Source organism: Taudactylus pleione, unplaced genomic scaffold (genome assembly GCF_031769625.1).
Source record: "Taudactylus pleione unplaced genomic scaffold, aTauple2 ptg000114l, whole genome shotgun sequence".
Taxonomy (NCBI): domain Eukaryota; kingdom Metazoa; phylum Chordata; class Amphibia; order Anura; family Myobatrachidae; genus Taudactylus; species Taudactylus pleione.
This window is the reverse complement of record NW_028284516.1, coordinates 347,607-375,171: the sequence shown is the minus strand read 5'-3', so window position 1 is coordinate 375,171 and position 27,565 is coordinate 347,607. Positions and strand designations below refer to the sequence as shown.

The following is a 27,565-nucleotide window of genomic DNA, read 5'->3' as shown; positions in this document are numbered from 1 at the left end:
GGCGCTGCAAATATATTTTTTCAAAGCCGTAAGTAGACTTTTTGGTGCCCTGTGCCAGAAAGAGCATTGGCACCCCCCTATTTTTTAAATAGGGAGATAACACACCTGAAAAAGGGCCATGGCCTCATGGGGAAGGGCCAGGGAAGAGAGAGGGGAGGCCAGGAGATGCTGGGGATAAAAGAACAGGAAGCTTCAAGTGAGAATGATAATACACAGAAATTGACAGGTCCAAACAATGCCCCCTGACCTGCGGTGCCCTATGCCATGGCAAAGGCAGCACTACCCTAGTACGGCCCTGTATTTTTTTTCAAAGGGGAACGTGACCACGTCATCCGCAGTTAGGCCAGGCCTCCCAGAGCCGGCTCTCTGTGGCCCTGATTAGTAGATGGTGACAGACATACAGAGGGGGAACAGAGGCACAGAATGTGGATGGGGGAAGGTGAATGAAAGAGGAATAGAACAGGAGAGTAGCAGGGACCCTACTTGCATTGAAGTCTGCCGAGAGTCTGTGTGTATGTACTGTAGGAAACCGTGTGGAAGAGGAATAGAATTCATGGGAAGTACAGGAGAGAGCTGGGCTGCCAGGCATATACAGCACTAAGCAGTGCAGCCTGTGCAAATGCCAACAGACAATACAAGACCCAGCCTACAAAGATGCCAACGGAAATCAATTGATTTCACCCCAGGGTGCCTCCCAGTTTGGGAACCACTGGTGTAGTGTATGAGTCAACAATCTTTGACCCAATGTTTTACATTTGCTGGATTCTCTTTTCTCTTCTTCCCGTAGTGTTTGCCTTGGCACTTGCCAAAAATCATCATATTTACATAACATGTACTTAGCATGTCAGTGTATTTTGCAGTTAGTCAATAAGCTTCTTACTCCTTTAAATAGCTTTATTTTCTGAGTGCATACAGTAGACAGACAGATACAATGATCAAGGCCCTGGTTGCCTGTGGCAAAGAATGTCTGCATTAAAGTGCCTGCTACCTACAGACAGGGAGTCGCCCTCAGTGATGTCACTACTTCTCACTCAGTGATGTCACTACTTCTCAGTAAAGTGCATTCCTTCGCATAGTGGTTCAGTCTAAAAAATCTCTGTTTCTCCTGCACGTACAAATGATGGACTAGTGGTAACAATTCGTTGTGACCTGATTATTTATTTATTTATTTTTTCCTCCATATGTTCTAGAGCATGGGGGAGGGGGGATGCATTATTCATGCTCTCTGTAAGGGGAAAGGTGGTTGTTCCTCATATCTGTTAGGATGACTTGTGATCTCTCTTCTCCTTAGATACAGCCTATGTGAGGATACTCGTAAGTGATGTCAATGACAATGCCCCAGTGTTCCCACAGCAGAGATATGAGGCCAGCGTGGAAGAGGATAAGGAAGTGGGTTATGTTGTAATGACTGTAAGTGCTACTGATGAAGATGAAGGTAAAGCATACACTTTCATTTGTTTCAATTAATAGGTTTTATAGCAGTTGGAAATATATCACATATATTTAATTACAATGGGAAATAGAATGCACAGTGTTTCCTGATCACATGGCCACATAAGTATTCCAATACAGATTAATGTCATCATACTATTGGGGAGATGTATCAAGCTTCAGAGGGGGGTAAATCAGCTTCTAACTGTCATTTATCTAGTAAAGTCTTTGAAATGACAGCAGCTTTCGGCAACCACTCCAATTTATCTGTCCAAGGATTGATACATCTCCCCTTATATGTGAAGTCAGCTCCGCAAACTGTACACAAAATCTGGCATAAAGTATTAATATATCTGATCTACTTCTACCCTTATACAGTATGTCTTCTACAGGGAGACTGTTACATACAGGAGCTCACCAAATGTAACTGATTGTATCAAAACTCAGCATTTACACCTATAGTAAGAGTAATATATTATGATACATATATTCTATGTTATTCTTTTTTCAGTGGAGTCAAAGGGGAGGATTCAATTATCCCATGGCAGCTCGCATTGCGCGTTTATCCGCTAGTCAGATTCTGCTCGCAACTCCATAGGCCGCCAGCAGAATCCCTTCTCTAGTTAACGATTGTAAGAGGGATGACTGATTGCACAGGTCAAAACCGACTATTTCTCCTATTATAAGTACCACCAATGTCATTGCAAAGGAGGTGCTACCAGCTACATAGGCTTAGGCAAATCAAGGGAAAAGTACGTAGGGGTCTATTTACTAAGCAGTGCTAGGAGACAAAGTGAAATGAGATAAGGTACCAGCCAATCAGCTCCTAACTGCCATGAAGCACACAGGCTGTGTTTGAAAAATGATAGTTGGGAGCTGATTGGCTGGTACCTTATCTTATTTCACGTTGTCTTTTAACACTGCTTAGTAAATAGACCCCGTAGATTGTTATGGTGCACTAGTCGGCAGTGCATCGTAAAAAAACGACATTGTTTTCCGTTCTGTAGTAAACACGCGGAAGCCGCGGGGACCTATTCCGGAGATTTCTGAAGCTTAATTGAATCTGCTCCTAAACATAGTGTCGTAATTGAATTCTTTAATGTCATAGAAAGGTAACGTTTGTAAGAATTATCTGTACATTTGTGACCACATTAAACTGTGCAAATATTTCATGTAAATGTGTAGTTGTGGGTAGTAAGAACACGTGAGTAGAAATTGTTTCATATTCCTAATGGTTACAACGTTGTAATAATCTGAATTAAATTACCTGGGATATTTTAGCTTTATATTGTGGTAGCATATTAGTGCGGGAAATGTGTATTCCTGCATATATTCAGTTTAGTTCAGTGCTTCCCAAACCTTTTTTGAATCACGCCCTCGGTTATCAGCATTGTTTTCACGGCACCCCTAAGTTTAAGTTTGTTATTGAGAGATTTAGAAAAAATTTAGTAAAGTGCAGTAAATTGTGCTGACCTGTCATCCTCAGGCTCAGTTATGTGGTGGTGGACAGGTTTGTGATTCTGTTTGTCCACATATTTGCATTGCATTGACCACAAATAATTTGATTTGGTGCTGGACCACCAATCTGAGGCACCCCTGCAAGTGTCCCGAGGTGCCACAGCACACAGTTTGGGAACCACTGGTTTAGTCTCACGATATGTCCAGCTGAAGAACAGTAGTATTTGCTCTAGACGTAACAGTTGTTACTTACTCCACATGGTAGCACAGACAATGTGCAGAGATGTGGCTTAGCAGTTTTAGTAGTAATAAAGTTGCACTACCCTATTTGTACACAATATAATAATGTAAAGAAGTGTCACAACAGATCCATAGAGTCTGGACAATCCTATGAATAAATGCAAAAATCATATTTGCTATATAACATATAATTAAATATACTCATCATACTTAACTGCTCACCTAGAACCTCATCCCACTTCCTAATGAATCCATTTTTAATAGAACTTCAAACCTTTAACAGACAATGGGGTCTATTTACTAAGCAGTGTTAGGAGACAGAGTGAAAAGTGATAAGGTGCCAGCCAATCAGCTCCCACCTGTCATCTCACAGGCTGTGTTTGAAAAATGACAGTTGGGAGCTGATTGGCTGTCACATTATCACTTCCTTATCACTTTTCACTCTGTCTCATAACACTGCTTAGTAAATAGACCCCAATATGTTTTTGCCCTTTTATTGCTCCCAGAAACACAGCCTTAGGGGGTTTTGTGTTATATCATATGTATGTTTTAATAACCTGTGATGAAAATAGTGTTCTTCAGTACAGGTGCCAACGCCAAACTAAGATACCAGATTACCAGTGGAAATGCCAAGGGCATATTTGATGTGGAGCCAGAGATTGGAAGAATATTTATTACTCAGAGTCTGAACTATGAGCAGGATACACAGTTCGAGCTCAGGCTGGTGGCGTCTGATGGAAAGTGGGAGAACCACACTCTTGTGGTCATCAATGTCATCAACCTAAATGACGAGGCCCCGGTCTTCACACAGAGCGAATATCATGACAGCATCCTGGAGGAATTAACAGACCTTCCTGTGCTTGTACTACAGGTCACCATCCACATAACAAAAACAAATACATAACAAAATAAAGGTTGAGAAAGAAAATTAGAATAAACTGGAGCTCTTTGACTTTCATTAATAGATAGTTAAAAAAGTTCACTTAATTTAAAAAAAATGTTTGTCAGTGATCAAAAATGAACATACAGAAATCATTAAGATCGTGGATATAGAAAACAACCCTCATATTAGAAATATAAACTTGCTCCTGTTGAAGAACTATATATTGCTATCTAACACCTTGTCGCTATCTCAAATATTGTTATGTCAGGGGTAGAAGCCTGTATACTTACCCCGCACTATAGCATAGAGCTAATGTGGATTGACAATTTCAGTAGGTAATGTTAAAGTTGCATTACCTTATTTGTACTTAATATATTAGTGTAAATAAGTTTTATATACATAAAAGGGCAATACGTGCACATAATCGATAATTACAGTACCCCGACATTGCGTATTTTCCTACACATGTCTATGGGGTGTAAGGAAAAATGTGAGATGGCCAAGAGGTGACGGCATTCCGACCGTTTCTTCAGCACTTTGCGCCCATCGTTTCTAATTGCTCCCTTTTGTTCTAAATTGTAATTGACTGATTTGCATTGCAATGTCTAATTGACACCATTAGTCCCGGTAATCTTGGTCTGCCAGCCCTAGCACTAAACGAAAAATATCCTGTTTCCTAATCAGGCTTTAGTTTACAGTAAATAACATAATCTAGCATCTCTGTAAATATATAGGAATTTCTATATATCTGGTCTGATGTATAATTAAATATTTTTTTTTTTAAAATGGTCTTATGTCAGACAGACCGATGTATTCCTGTAGTCAAATTATGATGTCAATTTTTTTTTTAAAGTAATTCACCTTTAATTATAACTTATTTGGAAGGACATTTTTTTTTACAAACTGTATATAACAAAGTGCTGAAATGCGCAAAAACATCTTGCTGTAGTTATATAGCGCTGTCCTGGCAAAGGGGATGTAGTTACATTACTAGCGGCCAAATGCCGACATCTGTAGCACAACCCGGGACTAAAGATAGGCATTGAGATCCCGGTGCCTAGCTTAATCCCGATGCCAAAATTCTGACAGTTGCTATCCCGAATGCAGGTAAGCGGGGCCTGTAAGGTCTAAACGTGGGGGGAGGATTATGTTTAGGGATCTCCAGGGGGAGATTAGGGTGAGGCACCCCCCCCCTGGGGAGGGTTAGGGTTAAGCTACGGGGAGGGGGGCTCAGGGATAGGCACCACCAGGGGGAGGTTAGGGTTAGGAATCCCCCTGGGGAGGGTTAGGTTTAGGGTGCGGTCAGGGGGGATTAGAGTTAGGCACCACAGGAAGGGAGGTTAGGGTTAGGCACCTCCAGGGGGGGGAGGTTATGGTTAGGCATCACCGGGGGAGGAGAGGGGGAGGGTTAATGTACTCACCGCAACCTGTCGGGATCTTCATCTATCGGGATGCCGCCAGTATTTCATACCCAACCCCTGGCAAAGTACTGACTTCCACTATTATTACCAGGAGTCCTGTTGGTCTCCGCATTCCCAATCCACATCTATAGATGCTGTTGCCTATTGGTGAGAAGCTCCGGAAAGTTATTCTTTATGGAGCTTGCTGCATCTGGTATCTGCTGCTGACCTTTTTAATACATACATGGGGAACCATATGTATTGCAGTAAATCTCCCAAAACATAATCTTTTAGATTGATACATCCCGCCAATATTTTGAAATGTTCACTCAAAATAATTGTTTAAGTCGAAAATACTAAACGAAGGAATCAACAAATCAAATACACTCATCTGTTCAGCAGTTTACTGTTAAAGCCCAGGTCATTTCCTATATATACGCCAACATCATGACATTTGCATTTTGCTAATAAACTAGTCACTGATCTTTTTATCTTCGATTCTGTGCAGGTTTCAGCTACCGATCCTGACCAAGAAGCAGATCAAACTGCTCTGCAATATTCCCTGCATGGACAAGGAGCCAACAGCGAGTTTAGCATCGATCAGTACAGCGGAAAAATATATGTGCAGAAAAAGCAAGACCGAGAACAGCGCGCCCGCTGGTGCTTCCTTGTTCTTGCTACTGATGAGAACGGGGAAGGATTAACAGGTTTTACAGACGTGGTGGTTGATGTTAAAGACGTAAATGACAACCCACCAATGTTCCTCTGCACCGCTGATGATTGCTTCATGGGGTACATCCCAGAAAACTCACCTGCAGATACTACAGTGATGGAGATGACAGCTTTGGACTTGGATGACCCAAAATCTGGCAAGAATGCTGTGTTGACATACAGAATTGTCCAAAATGTCCAAAATGAGATTAACCTTAATTTATTTGCAATTAATCCATCTACTGGTTCCATATACACCATGTTGGGTTCTCTGGATAGAGAGAAAGAAGACCGATACTTGATTGTCGTAGAAGCAAAAGATGGAGGAGGTCTTAGCGGGACAGGCACGGCCACCATCCTAGTATCTGATGTGAATGACCATGCACCAGTTTTTACACAGAAGATTTATACAGCCGTTGTTCCTGAAAGTTCAGGCGTTAACAGCGAAGTGGCTGCTTTACATGCCTGGGACATCGACGAGGGGGAAAATGCGATGATGGCTTTCAGCATCATTGGAGGAGACAATGACCGCAAGTTCTTTATCGAGACTGATAAAATTCAAAAACGAGGTGTCATTCGTCTTAGAAAAAGGATGGACTATGAAAAGCCCTATGAAAGATCATTTAATTTGACAATAAAAGTAGAAGACATGGACTTTTTCAGTATCGCCTACTGCATCATCCACGTTCAAGACTCAAATGACCAGGCTCCGATATTTTATCCACATCTTTATGAAGTTGCCCCGTTGTCAGAAGACGTCACTGTTGGCACAACGGTGGTCCAAGTTTCTGCAATAGATTTAGATTCTGGACTAAATGGGATGTTCACTTATCACATTCTAAATTCTTCAGATCCCAGCAACCAGTTCTCAGTTGTTGGTGATGGTTTTGTTGTTGTCTCTAGTCCATTAGACAGGGAATCATCTCCTCATCCCCAGCTGGTGGTCCTTGCTACGGACATGGGTGAGCCAGCTCTCACCGGAAGTGCCACCATCCTCTTCAGCCTTGAAGATATCAATGATAGTGCTCCAGAATTTGAAGCTCAGTATAGTCCTATGATATGGGAAAATACGGAGTATCCGCATGTTGTACAAATAAACAAAACCTCAACATTGTTATATGCTAAAGACAATGATACAGCAGTAAATGGTCCTCCATTTACTTTTCATTTATTGAACGATCCTCTGGACACCAGCTTCTTCAGTTTAAAGGACTTTCACAATGGAAGTGCAATGATCACCGCTCTGCGTAGCTTTGACCGAGAATTGCATAAGGTGTTTTATTTGCCAATTTTAATTACGGATAGTGGAAGCCCTCCTATGACGTCAACAAATACCTTAACAATCCTTATTGGAGACAGGAATGATCACCCTCATTCTCCTGGACACCTGGACTGCACTGTGTACAGTTATAAGGGTAACAAATCTAAATACTTGGCCAGTTGATGTTACGACACTTATCTTATCTTCTTCCCTCTTGTTAGCTACACCTTCATATATTGTTACCTACACCTATATACTGTATACTGTTCAGCATCTGAAGCAGTTTAGAGACAACTCAATGAAAATATATACAAGGTTCAAATAATTTTAAGTTCTTCCATCATAGCTGTGTTGGTGTAAGCATTGGCCATTGCAGGAGCCATCGCTTCTGAGAAGTATAGTGATGCCATGGACTATAGGGAATACATTAACAAACTGCCAAAATACTAAGAAGAAGGTAAAATAAAGTAAATCCTATAGCAATAAATATATTATGAAATGATTTTCTTTAAATTTAACAGCTTGTAAAATTATATTTAATTTATATTTTTAAATTAAAATAAAATAAATGCTTTAGTTGCTCTTCCTAACTTCCCAACATAACAAGATAATGTAATTATGCTGGCATTAACTGTGTTTAGCACTCAGTAAGGGTCACTTACTGACATTTTAATGTGCACAGATACACCTCATTAACAACTAAAACCAGAACCAATGGCAAAATGTAATAGGGTGAGATCAGGGGCATATGTATAATGGGTGCAGGGGGCTCGCACCCATTTTATCTAATAATCACCTCTTCGAGGTTCCACGTCAGGTTTCTCTACCCTGCACAAAACTCCGGAAAATGGCCACTAATGCCCAGAGTCTACTGATGCTGCGGGTCGCCTATCAGCGTGTCAGTTTGCTGCTGGCCGCTGGGGAGAGAAGTGGGTTCCCCAGACGGGGAATGCACACGGGACCCCTCCTCTCTTAACACGCCCCTGGGGTGAGAGTTTAGAGAATGTGACAGTTTAGCAGAAAACTCTCACACTATTACATTGGTCGAATTTTATATTCAAAATGGGAAAACATCTGGATGAGAGTTAACATCGTGAGAGTATTTTGAGTCTAAAAAACATGTGAGTTTGCCCTGTTCTCTGACTTTATTACATTGGCCGAGTTTAAAAAGTACGAGAAAACTCTCACATTTTCTTAACTCTCAGACTATTAAATTTGGCCCCAAAATGACTTTTTTGCAGCACTGCCGGCCTGGCTGGAAATGTAAATAGTGTAGAGAGTAAAAACGTGACATACGAGCCAATACATTAATGTTATCTAAAGACTGTAAACCCATTTTATTCCTTCAAAACCAAAAGTGACTAACACCGCTATGACACGTGTTTCTGGATGGAAATCTCTTTTTTATTTATTAGTCTACCCAAGCTAATTTTATTTTTCTCAGGACATTGAGTTAGATTTATACTACCTACCCAATTAACATATTGACATAGATTCATTTTTGCACCTATTAGGTGGGAAGAGGGACAAAAATCATACAAAATAAAGTTTTACGTATTTTTCCCATTGTAACCTGTTCAGAGTAATCCAACAAAATGACTAATAAATTGCTCAAGTGTATGTTGAGTATAGTGATACCAGATTATCGATATACTGTATGTTTAGTTTTAGGTTTATTTTAACTAAGAGAGTTCTTAAATAATAATATTCCAATCATTTTGTCCTAGTTTTACTATTCATAGATCCAATACAAACTGAATTATATGGTACCACAATAACAGTTATGATCCACAGCCTTCCTTTGGAAATTCCTAGTGACATCACATGATGACGTCACTGGGATTTACTAGTATAATGCTATAAGCACTCTGCTGCCATTGCATTGTGTATACTTCTCAGATTAGTACTTTATTCTTTCGTCAAACGGAGACACTGAAAACATGGGTATAGTGAAGCTGCAGGAGTCATGGGCACTAAAGAGCTAACTTCTTTTTGGACTGCAGCACAGGCTCCTCTTCCCCTATACCCCGCACCCAGCCCAGGGAAGCCAGTTTAGCCCAGGAAAGCCAGTTTTTCTTTGGTGCCCAAGGAGCTCGGCTCGTTTTCAAGGGCTGCCAGAAGCAACCTGACTTTTTTTATTTTAACTTCTTTATTACTTTACTTTTTACTTTCACTTTTGGGCTGTTAGTGGGTCAGCATTTACACACACTGCGCTGGGAGCAACCATGGTTGGATCAAGGGACAAGTAAGCGGCTAAATTAGATTAAATCTGCAGTATAGGGCTTATTTTTTTTATAAGTGCCTACTCATTGTCTGTGGTTATTTATTTTGTACTATAACACATTACTGCCTGCTAAATTAGTTAAATTCTATAGTTTAGGTGTTTGTTGTTTGGCATTGCTGTAATCACCGGCGATTGTGGCCCCGCCCCGTGTGTCACACAGGGGCGTGGTTTGCACCGGGCCCCCGAATAATGTTATATATATCAAAATGGCCCTCGGCACAAAAAAGGTTCCCCACCCCTGGACTACTCATTTGTTTATTGGTAATGGTATTCACTGCGCTGTAATTGGGACCTTACGGTAACAGAACCACAAATCCACCACTTATTCTTGTATTTGTGGTCTCACAGTATTCAGTGCTCTTGCACTCACACAAAAGCTTAGGGCCTGATTCAGACTATGGTCCCTGACTGCGCATGCGCTGCATCTGGCGTGTGCATGCCCTGATTCAGAGCAAGCTCTCGAAAACAACGAGCGCCTCTGAATCAGGCCCTTAGTATATTTACTGTGTGTCTGTGTGCAGATTTATTCTACAGTGTAACAAATGTCCATCTCTGATCACTCTAGACGTGGTCCGGGCTCTCCGTACTTAAGTCGATTGGACTCTGGACATTCGCAAGTCAGATTTATTGTTCGTCCTTTATGACTTTACTAACTGTGGCTGGCCAGCTTCTAAACAGACCTTTTAGCAAATTGACAGGTTCTGACCTAGGTGCAGGCTCATTCCACTAGGGACCTCTTGGGTGGTTCGCTGTGGTGCTTGAGCTGGTGTCAGAATGCCACGTGGTACTCTGCCCACACTTTCAGCAAATTCTACAGTTTTGAAACCTTCGCCTTTGGGAATAGGGTCCAAAAGCACAGCACAGGAGCGTTCCCTCCCTTAAAGGGACAGTTTTGGGATGTCCCATGGTTTTCAGTGTCCCCCATTGTTCTTACCTGTAAAATCCTTTTTTGTGAGTCCATGGGGGACACAGGATGCCCACCATCATTGTGTCTGGGTGTGTGTTGGTCTTCTCCTCTCCTCTGTTTCCTGGTCCTTTGGCTGGGGGTGGGGTATAGGGAAGGAGGAGCCTGTGCTGCTGTCCAAAAAGAAGTTAACTCTTTGGTGTCCAGGACTCCTGCAGCTCCACTATACCCATGGTTTCCAGTGTCTCCCATGGACTCAGAAAAAAAGATTTTACAGGTAAGGATAAAAATCTTACTTTTCCATGCACCGAAGCCAAAACTCCAAATAACATATTATTTAATGGCACCTTATAACCGCAAATGTCATTTTCCTTTCATATCCTAACCTGATCACAGATCACTATAACTAAACTCTCACTTGTGCCTTAGACCGTAGATCTTCTTCCACTCTTTTCCACCCCCCCCTTTCCTGGGGTTGCTGGTGGCAATTTTGGCACACATAAAGTGCCAACTCACTGCACTGGCTGTCTGTGCTTTCTTATCTACAAAGCTCTTCATATACCCTTTTCCACCAATTATACTTTTTCCACCAAAATCCCGGGTCTGTCTCGGGTTTTTTGACCAGGTATTTTGCCAGGTCGTACTCGGCTTTTACACCTTTTCCACGGCACCTTCATCCTGGGTTTTTCCCGGATCATCTCCGTTTCCACTGAACCCAGAAAAGGCCAGCAAAACCTATGGATGTCATAAATAATGGCCTTTATTCAGGCTCACCCAGCGTGGACTTGTCTCCTGCAGTCTTTGGGTGATTACATCAGCAGCCAACGCCCTGGAAGGACCAATCAGCGGCTTTTGGAATTATGCGGGTAAAAAAACCTGGTTAAGAGCTGTTTCCACTGCAGCATTACCAGGTTTTACCCACTAAAAACCCTGTTCGCTACCCGGGAAATAATCCTGGGTCAGAAGAACCAGGATTTTTTCCCTGGAGCCGTTTCCACTGAGCTCAGTCCAGGGTAGACACGGCAATTACCCGGGTTTATTAGGCAGTGGAAAAGGGGTATTAGAGAGAGCAGTGGGCTCCGGCACTGTCTCCTCTCTCTGCCATACATGCTGGGCACTAGTATCCAGAGTCAGTGGGAGGTGGAAACTCCGACCTGATGGTGTCTCCGCTGGACTAATACTCATGTGCAGCTGGTGCACAGTACTTAGCTCCTGAGATGAAACATCTAAATACCGCTGTTATCTCCTGCAATACCGCTTATCTCCTGCAATATTCTGCTTACCATTGATTACCCTGCTGTTATCAATAAACCGGTATCCTGGTTACAGGCTCTCCGTGTGGCCTAACAGTCACTTTCACATTCCGCCTGACACCTATTGTGACCACCACCCCAATAGGCTATATCAATATTCCAGTGCTGCACCATCTCTTGCCTCTCTAACCCTGCTCTTTGGTCAGACAATGACCTACACCAATCATAACCTCCTACTCCTGTCTCCAAGATTGACCCTCCCACTTCTATCTCCCTGGCTGACGCTGTAAACTGGTATGCACTACCTACGTCACTCAAACTAATCCCTAACATTGCATTCCCTTCAACCACTTTATTTGTTGTCTTTGATTACACAGTGCTGCAGAATGCGTTGGAACTTTTTAAAATAGACACAAATAATATATATATTTTTTTTAAATAGCACAAACACAAAAAAAAAGAAACCACATAACTTACCTGAATCCCCGCTCCTGCCGCTGTCCGCTCCTCCTGGCCCGCTCTGCACTATGGGAGAGACGTCATGACGTTTCTCCACCTGCTGTGGGGGGAGGCGGAAGGTGGAGCTCATCAGTAAGCTCCAGTTGGCTCCCCCCGTGGCCTCAGCAGCCAATGAGAGTCTGTGTGACGGCGGTGTATTTGTTTCTGTGTAGTGCGGACTACTCTCAAATACTCACACTTACATACTGTGGGGCCCAGGGGACACTGGTGGTGGGTGCAGCAGCTATGGGCCCCTGCACAAGCCACCGGCTGCACCACCGCTAGTTCCACCACTGCATCACCTACTACTCAGGGCCGGATTAAAGGGGGGACGACAGGGGCGATCGTCCCTGGGCTCCCACACCTGAAGGGCCCCCACACCCAGCCATCGGAGTTAAAGTGAACCGGTTCCGCCTCTTCCGGACACCGCATGACGTCTCTCCCATAGTGCAGAGGAGCAGCGCCAGCTGAGCGGATCAGAAGGCAGCGGGAGCGGGGCTTATTAAAGGTAAGTATGATTTTTTTTTTTTTCTCTTTAGCGCAAGCGGCTTTTCCACTGCCGGGTGGGACATTACTCGAGGGGGACATTACTACCGGCTGCATTACTCGGGGGGACATTACTACTGGGGGGGGCATTACCCGGGGGGGGCATTACTACTGGGGGGGGCATTACTCGAGGGGGACATTACTACAGGGGACATTACTCGGGGGGGACATTACTCGGGGGGGGGGCATTACTACTGGTGCCACTACCACAAGGGGCATTACTACTGGTGACACTACCACAGGGGTCACAACTACAGGGGTATTACTACTGGGGGTATTTATACAGGGGGAATTACTATTGGGAACACTACTACTGGGGGTATAACTACAGGGGGCATTGCATAGGGGGCCCTGCATAAGGAGCAACACTCCTGGGGGCACTACTACTGGGTGCACTGCATAAAGGGCACGTAATAGGGGCCCCCACATGTTTGTTGCCCAGGGGCCCCCACAGACCTTAATCCGGCCCTGCTACTACTAATGCTAGTTATCTGTGACCGTCAAGAAACGAATGTCGCCTAATTGTCTCCCAAATTCTGTTCTGAACTGGTACTTTGGCATTTATATTAGATACATACATTTAGCATTTGTGAGCATGAATGAGTATGGCAAATTTCAGCTGTATGGGATATTATGCATATGATTTGGTATGTCATCTTTTAACAGGAATACTTCCAACAGTGGTCCTTGGAAAGGTTCTGTCACCAGACCTAGATGACTGGGAACACAAAATGTATTATCTGGAAACTAAATCAAGGTAATCGCAGTATCGCTTATTCGTCCATCTCAGTGACTTGGGGTGTAAGGCTTTCACAGAAATATGGCTATTTGTAGTGAGCAACTTTTTTATGATTTTCTTTGTTAAAGTAACTGTTCTGATAATAAATGATAAGATATTGTAGTGTGCCATAGGTAATCCTCTAAAAAGGAGTAGATGGTTTGTAAAACATTTATAAGCAGTTAAGTTATAATTTTGACTTTTAAACCTGACAGGCTCTTCTCGCTCCATGATGTCTCTGGCTTACTGACCATAAGAGAAGGAGCCATGCCCGGCATTTATAAGCTGAGGGTGAGAGTGACAGATGGCTTGTGGCCTGATGTGATCTGTACAGTGAAGGTTGTACTGGCTGACGTCACTGAGGCAGATGCTCGTAATGCTGTAGGCGTGAGATTACGAGGTGAGAAGTTACAGTCCTGTTATACATTAGCTTATTAGTTAGCTGAAAAAGACAGTTCTGATTCTTGGGGACTGTCCAGCCATCCTAGCAGCCAGCACATTTCACCTGACTTGCAGGGAATGTTAGTTGGCACGTCCAGTTCATCGTCCCTCTGACTGGAACACCCCTTACAATTAGGGAGGCCAATCTCGGGATCGGGATCCAGGGATTTTGGCCTAAAAATGACCGGCATTGAAGCCTGGGATTGGAAGCCTCCAATCCTGATCCCGGCATTGGCCATAAATGTTTTTTTTTTAATTGCCGGGCAGCACTGAGCGCCTCCAGCAGAGTTCTCAGACGCTGCCCGGTTCTCCTTTCCCCCGGCTGTGCGCACTACGCAGCATAACGTGAGGACACGCTGTCGTTTCCCTGCCGCCACACGGCCGCCGCCCAGAAAGTCACTGTGGGGGCTGGACAGGGGAACATTTTTTTTAAAAACCAGGACAATCCCGGTTATCCTGGGAATCCCGGGATTGAGTTTTTTTCAATAAACGGCCCGGGATTGTCCTCCCTACTTACAATGTGTCTTCTCCACCTCTTTCTCTTATTTCAATAACCTCACTCCACAAAATGAGATCTTGTTTTCACACTGCTTCACAAAACGAGGCAACCAGTGCACCTCCTCCAAATTTACAAGGAACCCCCTCACTCCGTCTGACTCCTCCCACTGATCAGTGCAAGTGTCTGCTTGTCCTCCATCTTGTTTCTTAAGTCTTTGATGGAAATCTAGGTCTACTTGAGGTGGCAAACATCAACATGGAGGATTTTTTGCTTTGTAACAGGCACATTGCTTTTCTTTTTACCTTCTTTCTTTGTTTATTACCACATCATGTAATATATCTTCAAAAGTTTGTTTATTTTTTGTTTATTTTTAAGTGCCCTACAGCAGATTACAACACAGCTTGATTGTGTTCTTCATAGCAGAAAGCCGCTCTGTATGTCATCTCATAATGATATAAATACATGGCTAAGAGGCAGAGAAAGAAGATATTAAGAAAAAGTTCTATAATTTGTAAAAGTTGCAGGAGATCAAACAATAAACAAAAGTAATAAAGAGGTGGAAACAAATGTAATAGTATGCATGTAATTTATTTAAAACAAAGCATTTTTTTTTAACGTAATTTTCTTTTTCACGGATGCAGGTATCACAGCAGAAGAGTTCATAGCTCGGACTCAAGGGACCATTAGCAAATGTGAACAGATGAGGGATATCCTGTCAGCAATAATTCCCTGTGTACGAGATCACGTCCACCTATTCAGCATAATGAACGTTCCCGGTCTCTCCAACTCTACAGATGTTTGGTTTTCAGTTTCCGGACCTCCGTATCACCAAGCTAAAAAACTGATTGGCATTGTGGCCTCCCACCAAGACAAGGTCATTTGTAAACCCTTATTATTATTATTGTTATTGTCACAGATTTCTGCTCCACAGCCATCAAACAAATCGGAGCAAAAACAGGTGGATAAAATAACTGCAGAAATGAAACAAGAGTTAGGGAAGGCCCTGCTCAAGAGAGAGAGTGCTTACATTCTAGTTGATTGGATCTGATATCTAGGGTATCTATTTACTAATGTTCTATTTTGAGTTTTGTGTGATTTCACATTTGTTTTGCATTCGGTTTATATTCGATTTTGCCTTTGGAGAATTACTAAAGGCAAAACCGAATGTCAAATCGTACATGAAACCGAATCCCACTCAACTCCCAATCAAAATCAAACATCGGCAAAACATCGGTACTTTTACAAAGACCAACATACAAATCCCACATTTACTAATATTCTATTTGAAAAGGAACACCTAATTGAGCTTCATATCTCCAAAATAATAGACCTGCTTCATGCTGGCAATTTTAGCATGAGCAAGTATGAATTACACAGATACATGCACAGATTATTAATATTAATTTATTAGCAGTTATTTATATAGCGCACACATATTCCGCAGCACTTTACAGAGAATATTTGGCCACTCACATCAGTCACTGCCCCAGTGGAGCTTACAATCTATATTCCCTATCACATGCTCACACATACACACTAGGGTTAATTTTTGTTGGGAGACAATTAACCTACCAGTATATTTTTGGCGTATGGGAGGAAACCGGAGTACCCAGAGGAAACCCACGCAAGCACAGGGAGAATATACAAACTCCGCACAAGTAGGGCCATGGTGGGAATTGAACCCATGACCTCAGTGATGTGAGGCAGTAAAGCTAACCATTACACCGTCTGTGCTGCCCAGATCATTGAGATCCATGCATGCTTCAGTGTGTAAAATGTTTGTAAAGTGTTTTTCTGAGCCGGTCCTGGTTTGAAATACGGGGTACAAAGGACATAGGGGTCCCCCGTATTTTTCACAACCAGCACTGGGCTCAGTGTGCCGGTCCTTGTTTTGGGAATATGTAGGGGACAAAAGACGTAGGGGTCCCTGTATTTTCCAAAACCAGCACCTGCCTCTTTCTAGCGGGGGTGTAATGCCACAACTAGGTAACCCTTTCACCGGGTCCCCCGGCCAAAGCAGTATAGCCATAGCAATATCCCCAGGCTGGGGATCCCTAGGGAGGTGGTGACCCCTCAATAAATTCCAATAAAGGGGTTCCCCCTCTCCAAGGCACACCAGGCCTGGGCTGATAGCCCGAGACTATCCCCAGCACCCTTGGCAGTGGGTGCCGGGTTGATTGTGTGTAAAAATAGATTAACTAACATTGTCTTTTACAGGAGATCTAGAGGTCCCAGAAAGTCTCCCCGCATGCTGGTACATGGAGAACCACAAGTACCAGCAAGCAGGGCATTAAGGGCCCACTGGTACCTCTAGTTCACCTGCAAAATAAAAAAAATGCAAAGCCCAACCCACTGACTTAAGTACCATCCTCTAAGGACGGTACTTCCCGAATGTCAGCTCAGGCACGGCATTTCACATCCTCCGCTGCTCTCACCCAATGAAATGTTCTCACCATCGTCTTCAACGGTAAGAACTGCTAGGTTACTAAAGGTTACCTGAAATTGCTCGCGCAGATTTCTAATAATCAAGAATCTTGCGTGTACTGCTGAATCAGGCCCTAAGTGCACGCAATATCGGTGTTCACACAGTTGAGCGATTGTTTGCTACTGCGTATGTGCAAAATAATGCATTGTCCTGTGTGTACGCACAAATGCGCTGTTGCATATGGGACCACTGGTATGAGAACTGGCGAGGGAAAACCATGGGCATTCCTGGGTGGTGACTGGGAGGTGGTCTATAGTAGCAACACAAAAAAATCTGTCCCATGGGTGTGGGCAGGGGCATAGAGAGCCACGCGGGGCCCCGGTAAAGAGGGAGCGTGGCCTAATTTCAGAAGGCGTGGTCACGCCCCCTTAAAAAAAATAGTGTTTGGCTGGGGAGGGGGCGCTGTGAGCCCCTCAGCCCGGCGCAAAGCCAGTGGGGGGCGAGATCAGTATGGTCGCTCCCCCCTTCAGGCATAGGAGTTTGCTGTGGCTGCTACTTAGCAGCCGCAAGCAATCTCCCACTGCAGCCCAGCTGCTGCAGAGGGAGGGAGGGAGTAAGTGAGGGGGGGGCGGCGCCAGACACGGGCCCCCGCCGGGCCCCTCTGGAAGCCCGGGCCCGGGTAAACTGTACCCGCCCCCCCCCCCCTCTCGGCGCCCCTGGGTGTGGGCGTTCTATGGCAGTGTCGTGGCGTGTCAGCGACAGCGGCTGTCACAGAGTTGCAGCCACAGAGGTCACGTTTAGATGGAATTTAGACACTGCACCTTCCATAGGCTGGTACAAGGGACGATGGTGCGCCAATGGTAAGTTGTTTGGAACCACCGGCAGTGTTGCACGTTAGTACACAAGGGGAAGGCTGAAACTAGCATTTTCATATTATCTTTGCTGCATCTCCGCAAAAAGACACAAGCTCGGTGGCGGCAGCTCTGAAACAGGTACACATGTTAAAAAGTAAAGCTGAACAGTCTATGCTACATCATGTAAATGAACAGTTGAGCTATAGCAGTGGCGTAAATTCATCCCAGATGCCCGGAGGCAAGTTATAATTTGGTGCCGCCCCCGTCACAGCTGTTGACTTTGTAACGTAGCATTTTGCATGCAGATGCACCCTCAGTCACACACAGAATATAGGCATGCCGCATATCATTTTAATCAGCAGAAGCTGCCTGTCCATCCTGTTTGCATCGCTTTGTGGAAATAACACATTTGAAGGTAAAAAGTTGCACGAAAAGGCGCTGCTTGTGCATCCTATTGGCATTGCTGTGCAAATAAGATGCATTCCAATGAGAATATCTGCACGAAAAGATGCTCGGCGCTAACGAGTCACTCTGTGCTCACACGTTATGTGTAACGCGACTTGTAGCGCACGGAGGATAGATGTATGGAGTGGGATGGGGAGTGGTAGGTGAGGGGGTGCGCCGGGACTGCTGCACGGGTCTGAGGCTAGTGCTGCCGCCAGGGACGAGTGCGACGGGGAGTTGTGGGTGAGGGGAGGCGCCGGATGTGTCACACTGACATGATCTGAGGAGCAGCGAAACACCAATGAGTAGGGACAAGGCTATATATAGATGGAGGCGGCAGCTGATGGTCTAACACGGAGCTCTCCAGTATGGTGGCTTCTCAGGTGCCGGGAAGAGGTGCCATGTACTGGGAGGCCATGACGGTACACTCTGGGTACATAGTTACAGCCCTAAGTGGGGTGAATATATTGTGGGCAATGGAGGAGGTGCCCTTCAGTGCTGGCGCCCGGCGGCAGGCGCCTCCATTGTCTCCCATAGTTCTGCCCCTGTGCTATAGCATTGCTGCAGGGAGGTAGTTGGAATCCCGGCTGTCGGGATGCCGGTGCCAGAATCCCAACATCACTCAAAATCCTGGCACCGGCATCCTGACGGTAAGTAGTGGGGTTAGGCACTGGGGGGGCGGGTTAGGTTTAGGCAGTAAGGGGGGAGGTTAGGTGTAGGGTGCGGGGAGAGAGAGTTAGGGTTAGGAGTAGGGTTAGAAAACTTACAGACAGGTGGTGGTATCGTAACCCTGTCAGGATGCCTACGTCGGGATTCTGACAGCCAGGATCCCGAGCGCTGGCATCCTGTACCCAACCCTTGCTGCATTTGTGTCAGGTTCCCTTTTATTCATCTAGAAATGATTTCTTCATTCACCTGTTGTACCCCTATATATATATATATATATATATATATATATATATATATATATATATATATAGAGCCACATTTTTCTTTTATTCATCCAGTGAATCCTACTGTATACTGTATTTTTTTTTCTTTTATCTTAGAACCCATAATTAATAACATGCATTGAATGTATGTACAAAGGTGTAACTCCAGTGCTAACAGTCAGCCCTTATTCCCCACAGTTAGAATCTGCACTGGGCGTTCATGTGGCTCAGATTGGGGAGCAGGAGTGTGAGACTGCGCTGTGCAGCCACAAGACTGGATGTGTCATAGAGACTACATACAAACATCTCCCCACCATGGTCAGAGCTACCAGCGTCTCCTTTGGATCAGTGACTGTGGTGACTCATGTTCATTGCTCCTGCCCTGCCCGGGAGCATCAGCACTTGTCCTGCTCCTCCTATCCATCCACTCCATGTCTTAATGGGGGCAGCTGCATAGACACTGACCTTGGATATAGGTAATGTATGTATGTATACACACACAATAGATAGAATTAAGCCTTTCATAGTGTTCAAAAGATGACGCTTGGTCTGAGGTGCTGACAGGTAGAAAATTAATGGACAAAAAGAGTATGAGTGGAGTCCGCACCAGTCACTCAGTATGGTCATGTAATAAATCTAAGTGAAATTATAAATACCAACATACAGGTCTTAACTGAAATAAATTGAAGTAAGACTGATACTGTGGTTGGAGGTGCTACCAGAAAATTTGTGAAAATCACAATTCAAATGTCATGCAAAGAAGCAAAAGAACAAATATGTCTTACTGGTGCACTCATTATTAATAGTAGATGAAAATCATAATATATATAATGACAAAAATAAGAAAAAGTATTTATATGTATAGACGTAATACTTAACCTTTATTTAATTGTTTAAAAAAAGAAAACAGTGTACAGGTAGATACACCTATATAAATGTAAAATCTCAAAAAGATACGGATAATAAATAAATTTACACACAACAATCTTGCATGTATAAATTAATCCAGGCGAAAATATTAACTCCCAATTCCTAATTAAATATTAAGCGAATGTATAGCATGAGTAATTGGGGATGAAAACCACCTGCTTCAATGTTCAAAATATGTGAACAGTGTCATCACTACATCAGGTAGCAGTTTAGACTTGTTAAATAAGGAAGATAACCGCATATCCCTATAAGTCATAAATATTACATGAAACATCAGAAAGATTGCAGCTCAAAAAACAAACAATGTTAAAGCCTGATCAGTAAATTAGGCTAAACAGATTGCAACGCTCACTAAGCTGAAATCATTTAAAACACATAATTATATAATCAGGATATATGTCAAATAATGGAATTCATATATATACACATCAAAGATCTGAGTGTATATCACATAAGAAACACATCTAGACATCAAGGTGTAGAGATGTTGAAAATAATCAGTATTCAATAGTTAATGCATCTATGCTGCAAAAGGTGGAATATATCACAGCAAAAACAGAATATAAATCAATTCCATGATATCCGATGGTATTAATAGATGTCATGCTGATTCCTATACATGATATCTGAAATGAGCGTTTACTGAAATAACACTTGTAATGAATTGAAAGAAAAGAAAAGCCTGGGGAGAAGAAGTGTTTAAACGACTTCTGCTTTCCCTTGTCAAAATGAATTTCAAACAAGGGATGAGAGAGAAGCAAACAGTGGCCCTGATTCAGAGCCGCTCGCTCTGACCAGAGCGCTCGCTCTGAATCAGGGCCCTCCTCCATTAAAATGGAGCGTCCTCCTGGACGCTCGTATAGCTGTGGGTGACCACCCACAGCATATACGAGCGTCTAAAAAGATGGTCGCGATGGTCTTGACCATCACGACCATTGGACTTGCGAGGGAAACCCTGCGGTCGGGTTTCCCAGCCACAAGCCCTGGAGTGATTTTGGCTCTATCAGAGCCAAAATCACTCCCACTGACATCACTTGTGATGTCAGTGGGGCCGGCTTCAGACGGTAGGCGTTCCCATGGGAACGCCTCCGTCTGGCCGCCACACCCCCGGCACGCCCACCAAAGGGGGCGTGCTGTCAGTCACCATCGACAGCACGCCCCCTTTGGTGCGAGACCCGGAGTGACAGCTTGGCTGTCGCAGTCCGGGTCTCGCGCATGCGCACGACGGAGCTCCCTCCGTCGTGCGCTTGCGCAGTGGGGACCATCGACACACTTGCGAGCGTACTGCCGCTTGCGAGTGGGTCTGAATGACCCCCAGTGTCCCCAGGGAAACAACAGTTTAAGAGCGCTTCTGCTGTCCCCGCTCCTGACAGTATCTCACCTCTGTTACTATAATAGCATAGCAGAGGAGGAGTTTCAGTCCGGCTTGGATGAGAGAGCGCTATAGAGATAGAAATGGTATAGAAATACCTTGTGAAGAGCTAATAGGCAGGAAATGCGACTGCCGGTGGTAACTCAATAGAACTTAGCTATACAGAGGTATGCCAAATATCATGGGCAGGGAATACACCTGGTGACGATCAAGCCTTCAGAGGCGAAACGCGCGTCCTGTCAGGCCGTTTCTACTGCACAGCCCAGCTGATACACTACAGGCAGTCGCATTCCCTGCCTATGACATTCGGCGGGCGTCCGTGCAGCAGAGCCCCTTTGATTTACCACCAGCAGCCACATTCCCTACCTATCAGCTCTCCATGAGGTATCTCTTTATCTCTCCTATCTCTATAGCGCTTTCAGGATCCAAGCCGGACTGAAACTCCTCCTCTGCTATGCTCATATAGCAACAGAGGGGAGATACTGTCAGGAGCGGGGATAGTAGAAGCGCTCTCAAACTGTTGTTTCCCTGGGGACATTGTCTTGCTTCTCTCTCATCCCTTGTTTGAAATCCACTTTGACAAGGGATAGCAGAAGTTGTGTAACATTTCTTTTCCCCAGGCTTTTCTTTCTTCTTCTTTACTTTATAAGTGACACCTTAGTTACGCTCATTGTAGATATACATATATAAAAAAATCAGGTAATACATCAATCAACATCCTCAGATATCATGGAATCCATATGTACTCTGTTTACACTGTGAAGTAATCCACTTTTTGCAGTATATAGGCATTAATTATTGTACACAGATTATTTTCAACATTTTTGTTGATTTTTAGATGTGTTCGTTATGTGATATACATTCGGATCATTGATGTGTGTATACATTATTTGTATAGCCTGAATTCTTTGTCTGACTGGCCGTTTCCATTGCACAGCTCAGCTGATTTACTACAGGCAGCTGTATTCCCTGCCCATGATATTTGGCATTCCTCTGTATAGCTAAATTCTATTGAGTTACCACCGGCAGTCGCATTTCCTGCCTATTAGCTCTTCACGAGGTATTTCTATACCATTTCTATCTCTATAGCGCTCTCTCATCCAAGCCGGACTGAAACTCCTCCTCTGCTATGCTATTATAGTAACAGAGGGGAGATACTGTCAGGAGCGGGGACAGCAGAAGCGCTCTTAAACTGTTGTTTCCCTGGGGACACTGGGGGTCATTCAGACCCACTCGCAAGCGGCAGTACGCTCGCAAGTGGGTCGATGGTCCCCACTGCACATGCGCACGACGGAGGGAGCTCCGTCGTGCGCATGCGCGAGACCCGGACTGCGACAGCCAAGCTGTCACTCCGGGTCTCGCACCAAAGGGGGCGTGCTGTCGATGGTGACTGACAGCACGCCCCCTTTGGTGGGCGTGCCGGCCAGACGGAGGCGTTCCCATGGGAACGCCTACCGTCTGAAGCCGGCCCCACTGACATCACAAGTGATGTCAGTGGGGGTGATTTTGGCTCTGATAGAGCCAAAATCACTCCAGGGCTTGTGGCTGGGAAACCCGACCGCAGGGTTTCCCTCGCAAGTCCGATGGTCGTGATGGTCAAGACCATCGCGACCATCTTTTTAGACGCTCGTATATGCTGTGGGTGGTCACCCACAGCTATATGAGCGTCCAGGAGGACGCTCCATTTTAATGGAGGAGGGCCCTGATTCAGAGTGAGCGCTCTGGTCAGAGCGAGCGACTCTGAATCAGGGCCACTGTTTGCTTCTCTCTCATCCCTTGTTTGAAATTCATTTTGACAAGGGAAAGCAGAAGTCGTTTAAACACTTCTTCTCCCCAGGCTTTTCTTTTCTTTCAATTCATTACAAGTGTTATTTCAGTAAACGCTCATTTCAGATATCATGTATAGGAATCAGCATGACATCTATTAATACCATCGGATATCATGGAATTGATTTATATTCTGTTTTTGCTGTGATATATTCCACCTTTTGCAGCATAGATGCATTAACTATTGAATACTGATTATTTTCAACATCTCTACACCTTGATGTCTAGATGTGTTTCTTATGTGATATACACTCAGATCTTTGATGTGTATATATATGAATTCCATTATTTGACATATATTCTGATTATATAATTATGTGTTTTAAATGATTTCAGCTTAGTGAGCGTTGCAATCTGTTTAGCCTAATTTACCGATCAGGCTTTAACATTGTTTGTTTTTTGAGCTGCAATCTTTCTGATGTTTCATGTAATATTTATGACTTATTGGGATATGCGGTTATCTTCCTTATTTAACAAGTCTAAACTGCTACCTGATGTAGTGATGACACTGTTCACATATTTTGAACATTGAAGCAGGTGGTTTTCATCCCCAATTACTCATGCTATACATTCGCTTAATATTTAATTAGGAATTGGGAGTTAATATTTTCGCCTGGATTAATTTATACATGCAAGATTGTTGTGTGTAAATTTATTTATTATCCGTATCTTTTTGAGATTTTACATTTATATAGGTGTATCTACCAATACACTGTTTTCTTTTTTTAAACAATTAAATAAAGGTTAAGTATTACGTCTATACATATAAATACTTTTTCTTGTTTTTGTCATTATATATATTATGATTTTCATCTACTATTAATAATGAGTGCACCAGTAAGACATATTTGTTCTTTTGCTTCTTTGCATGACATTTGAAGGTAGAAAATTAATCCTGTAACATTATAAAGGAAAATTATTTTGGAGCACTAAGCCACTACTATAATAATAATTAGTGTATTTATAACCGTACCATTGATATATGTGTCTGATGTGTGACTTATTCTTTCGCTAATGCTACCTGTTATATAATATATGTAATAGTATATCATATTGCTATAGTGAATCCTGATCTACCATATCCATAGCACACAAACACATTGGGTCTGATCCTGAGTTAGACGTAATGCTGATATTCGCACAAAAGGTCAATGTTTTTTAAGTGCAAATGCGTCTAATAAGGGGTCTATGTACTAAGTCTTAGAGAGAGATGAAGTGGACGGAGATAAAGTACCAACCAATCAGCTCCTACCTGTAACTTTACAGGCTGTATTTGAAGAATGACAGGAGCGGATTGGAAGTGATTCAGCGCAAATCGCATCATCGGCTGCCGGTACCATCCACTTTTGCTCGATAAGGGGGCGGCTGAGGGCGGGTTGCAGCCAGCTTTGTGAAACTTGACACCCTTCCGGGTCGCCAGGAGTGCCACCTGATTTACGGGAGCTCTCCATTGGCTACTCTCCAGGAACTCTCCGTTTTTGAAGGAGCATGCTTAACTTGCGCCCGCCCGCCCTTCTGGTTCTGCACTTACATGGGAATGCCCCCAGTCTGCCTTTCCAAGCAGCTCAAACACTGGTACCAGTCGTACACATGCCCAGTGCCAGTAGCATACCTCCCAACTTTTATGCTCTTCGAAGAGGGACATTGCGTGCAATGAAAAGGGGGTGTACACTCTGTGAATGGGGCGGGGTGTTGGGGCATCCTCCTTTCGCGTCACTGTGAGGGTGTGCCCAGCACTCTCCACGATTCTGGGCTGCCTACAGGCTCCCCCTACACTCTGGCTAGATGCCGTGCTCTGCTGTGCAGAGCAGCGTTGTGTGCTCACCCCCCCCTACACTGCGGGTGGGACAATCCCAGAAAAACAGGACTGTCCTACTGATAACCGCTCAAATGGGTAAACAGTGGAATAGTGTTCAACTCTGAATCAGACCCAGGATGTGTATATTAACTCTTTATGAATGATAATTTGATGCCATTGCTTACAAATGATTAGTTCTCATGTCATCTTTTGTGTGTTCTTTAGGAACCCTATTGTATGATAAAAGAGATAACCCTCATGTAAATTATATCGAATACTAAATATCATCTGGGATTTCCATATAAAAGCACTTGGCCTGGAGACGTGTGTCTTTAAATGATCACTTAACTCCGTGATAATGTCTAATAACTTTATCATTTACAGTAGGGAGTTTATTATCTTATATATACTTCCCTTGCCTGCTCCGATCTTCATCAGCTTTGTACTGAGGTCCACCTGTCATGGCCCAATGTTTATCAGGTAGAGGAATACTGCAGGTGAAATGTCTCCTCACGACAAGTAAAGTATGGCAATTTCCAGGGCCGGCTCTAGGGGTGTTCGACCTGAGCGGTCAAACAGGGGTACCACCCATAGAGGGCGCACCCTTCCCCAGCATCCCGATTTCAGCTGGACAGTGCTGTCCTGCTGTTCCACCCGTGGGCCGAAGTGGCCCGGGGGTGTTCAAATCAGGGGTTGGGGACCCCCACCACCGCAGCTGTGCGGCGGTGTCGGGACCCTGGAGTCTGAATGGATGCTGTGCGCATGCGTGCGGCATCCATTCAGTGCTGTGAGAGGACTGGGGGAAGCCCAGCTAGTGAGGCTCCCCCCAGCTTGACGTTATTTGGATCTGTGCCATGAGGACATGTCCCTCAGATAACGTCACATAAGGAGGCGTGGCATATGGTAAATAGTCCACGCCCCCAATTTCAGCCACGCGCAATAAGGAGCGCAGAGCACTCGGCCAGCACAGGGCGCTATTAGCCCTGGAGATGGTCCTGGTAATTTCAGTCTGTTCGTGGTATTGATCTCCTTCAGTAAACGCATGGCTGATCCTGCACATGCGCAAAGGAAGCCTTCTTTCTATGGAGCATGTACAGTATGCTGATATCCGCGAGATGCCTCCACAGCTGTGCGTATGTCCGACTCAGGATCAGGAGCTTTGCGTTCTTGTAAAATCAATCACATCTATCTAGTACACATAGAGACAACATGTTAAGGGGCCTACTTATGAAGTACCAGAGAGAGATAAAGTGGAAGGAGATAAAGTACCGATCAGCTCCTAACTAACTTTACAGGCTGCATTTGAAAAATTACAGTTAGGAGCTGACTGGTTGGTCCTTTATCTCTATCCACTTTAGGGGGGTCTATTTACTAAGCAGTGTTAGGAGACAAAATTAAGGGGACTATTTACTAAGCAGTGTTAGGCGACAGAGTGAAAAGTGATAAGGTGCCAGAGTGAAAAGTGATAAAGAAGTGATAAGGTGCCAGTCAATCAGCTCCCAGCTGTCATTTTTCAGACACAGCCTGTGAGATGACAGTTGGGAGCTGATTGGCTGGCACCTTATCACTTTTCACTCTGTCTCCTAACACTGCTTAGTAAATAGACCCCTATATGAGATAAGGTACCAGCCAATCAGCTCCTAACTGCCATGTCACAGGCTGTATTTAAAAAATGACAGTTGGGAGCTGATTGGCTGGTACCTTATCTCCTTACACTAGGGGCTCTATTTACTACAATCCGCATTGGTAATGCAGATTGTAGTGTGATATTACCGAGTGAATTCGCATTGCGAATTCAGGCAATATCAAAGGGATTTACTACAAATCCCTTGCAGGGACAGAGCTTGCGATAAAGCTCTGTCCCTGCTAATCCCCTTCGGAGCCTTATCACGATATTTTCACAAAAAATACTGTGATTAAGTGCCCGCGCATACGCCGACCGGACGCCGCTGCTACCCCCCTGGCGCTAAGCCCCGCCCCCGCGATCACGGACCCCCCGCGACCCCCCGCGACCCCCCTCTCCCTTACTTACACTTACCTGCATGCTCCGGGCCTCCGGTGATGTTCTCCATTCCTCCGGTTAGGTGATCTCCCATACTGCACTGGGGCCCAATCACCTGCTGACCGGGCAGCAGTGCACTGTGGGAGACCAGCTGATCGGAGGGGAGACATCACCGGAGGCCCGATCACCGGTCCCTGGAGTCAGGTAAGTAATTTTTTTTTTTACTATTTTTTTTTTCTTTTTTTTTACAGTAATCAGCTTGCGGTCTGTTTAGATCACACAGCTGATTACTGGGACCGACTCCCGGCTCTGCTCTCCCCGTTAGAGCAGGCCAGGAGTCCGGTAACCGGGGGAGACCCTGGATAACGCCACATTTATTTTTAGTAACTATGGT

The 27,565-nt window shown here is 44.3% G+C and overlaps 1 protein-coding gene across 1 annotated transcript in view; it reads left to right on the top strand.

Annotated features, from left to right (window-relative positions):
- The window catches only part of LOC148524892 (neural-cadherin-like), a 148,145-nt gene that overhangs the window by 71,504 nt on the left and 49,076 nt on the right, over window positions 1-27,565 (top strand). The window contains exons 16-22 of the mRNA XM_088471349.1: window positions 1,292-1,435; window positions 3,717-4,000; window positions 5,921-7,538; window positions 13,536-13,626; window positions 13,863-14,047; window positions 15,229-15,461; window positions 19,441-19,718. Coding sequence (XP_088327475.1) covers window positions 1,292-1,435; window positions 3,717-4,000; window positions 5,921-7,538; window positions 13,536-13,626; window positions 13,863-14,047; window positions 15,229-15,461; window positions 19,441-19,718 — 2,833 coding nt within the window. The remainder of the gene's footprint in view (window positions 1-1,291; window positions 1,436-3,716; window positions 4,001-5,920; window positions 7,539-13,535; window positions 13,627-13,862; window positions 14,048-15,228; window positions 15,462-19,440; window positions 19,719-27,565) is intronic.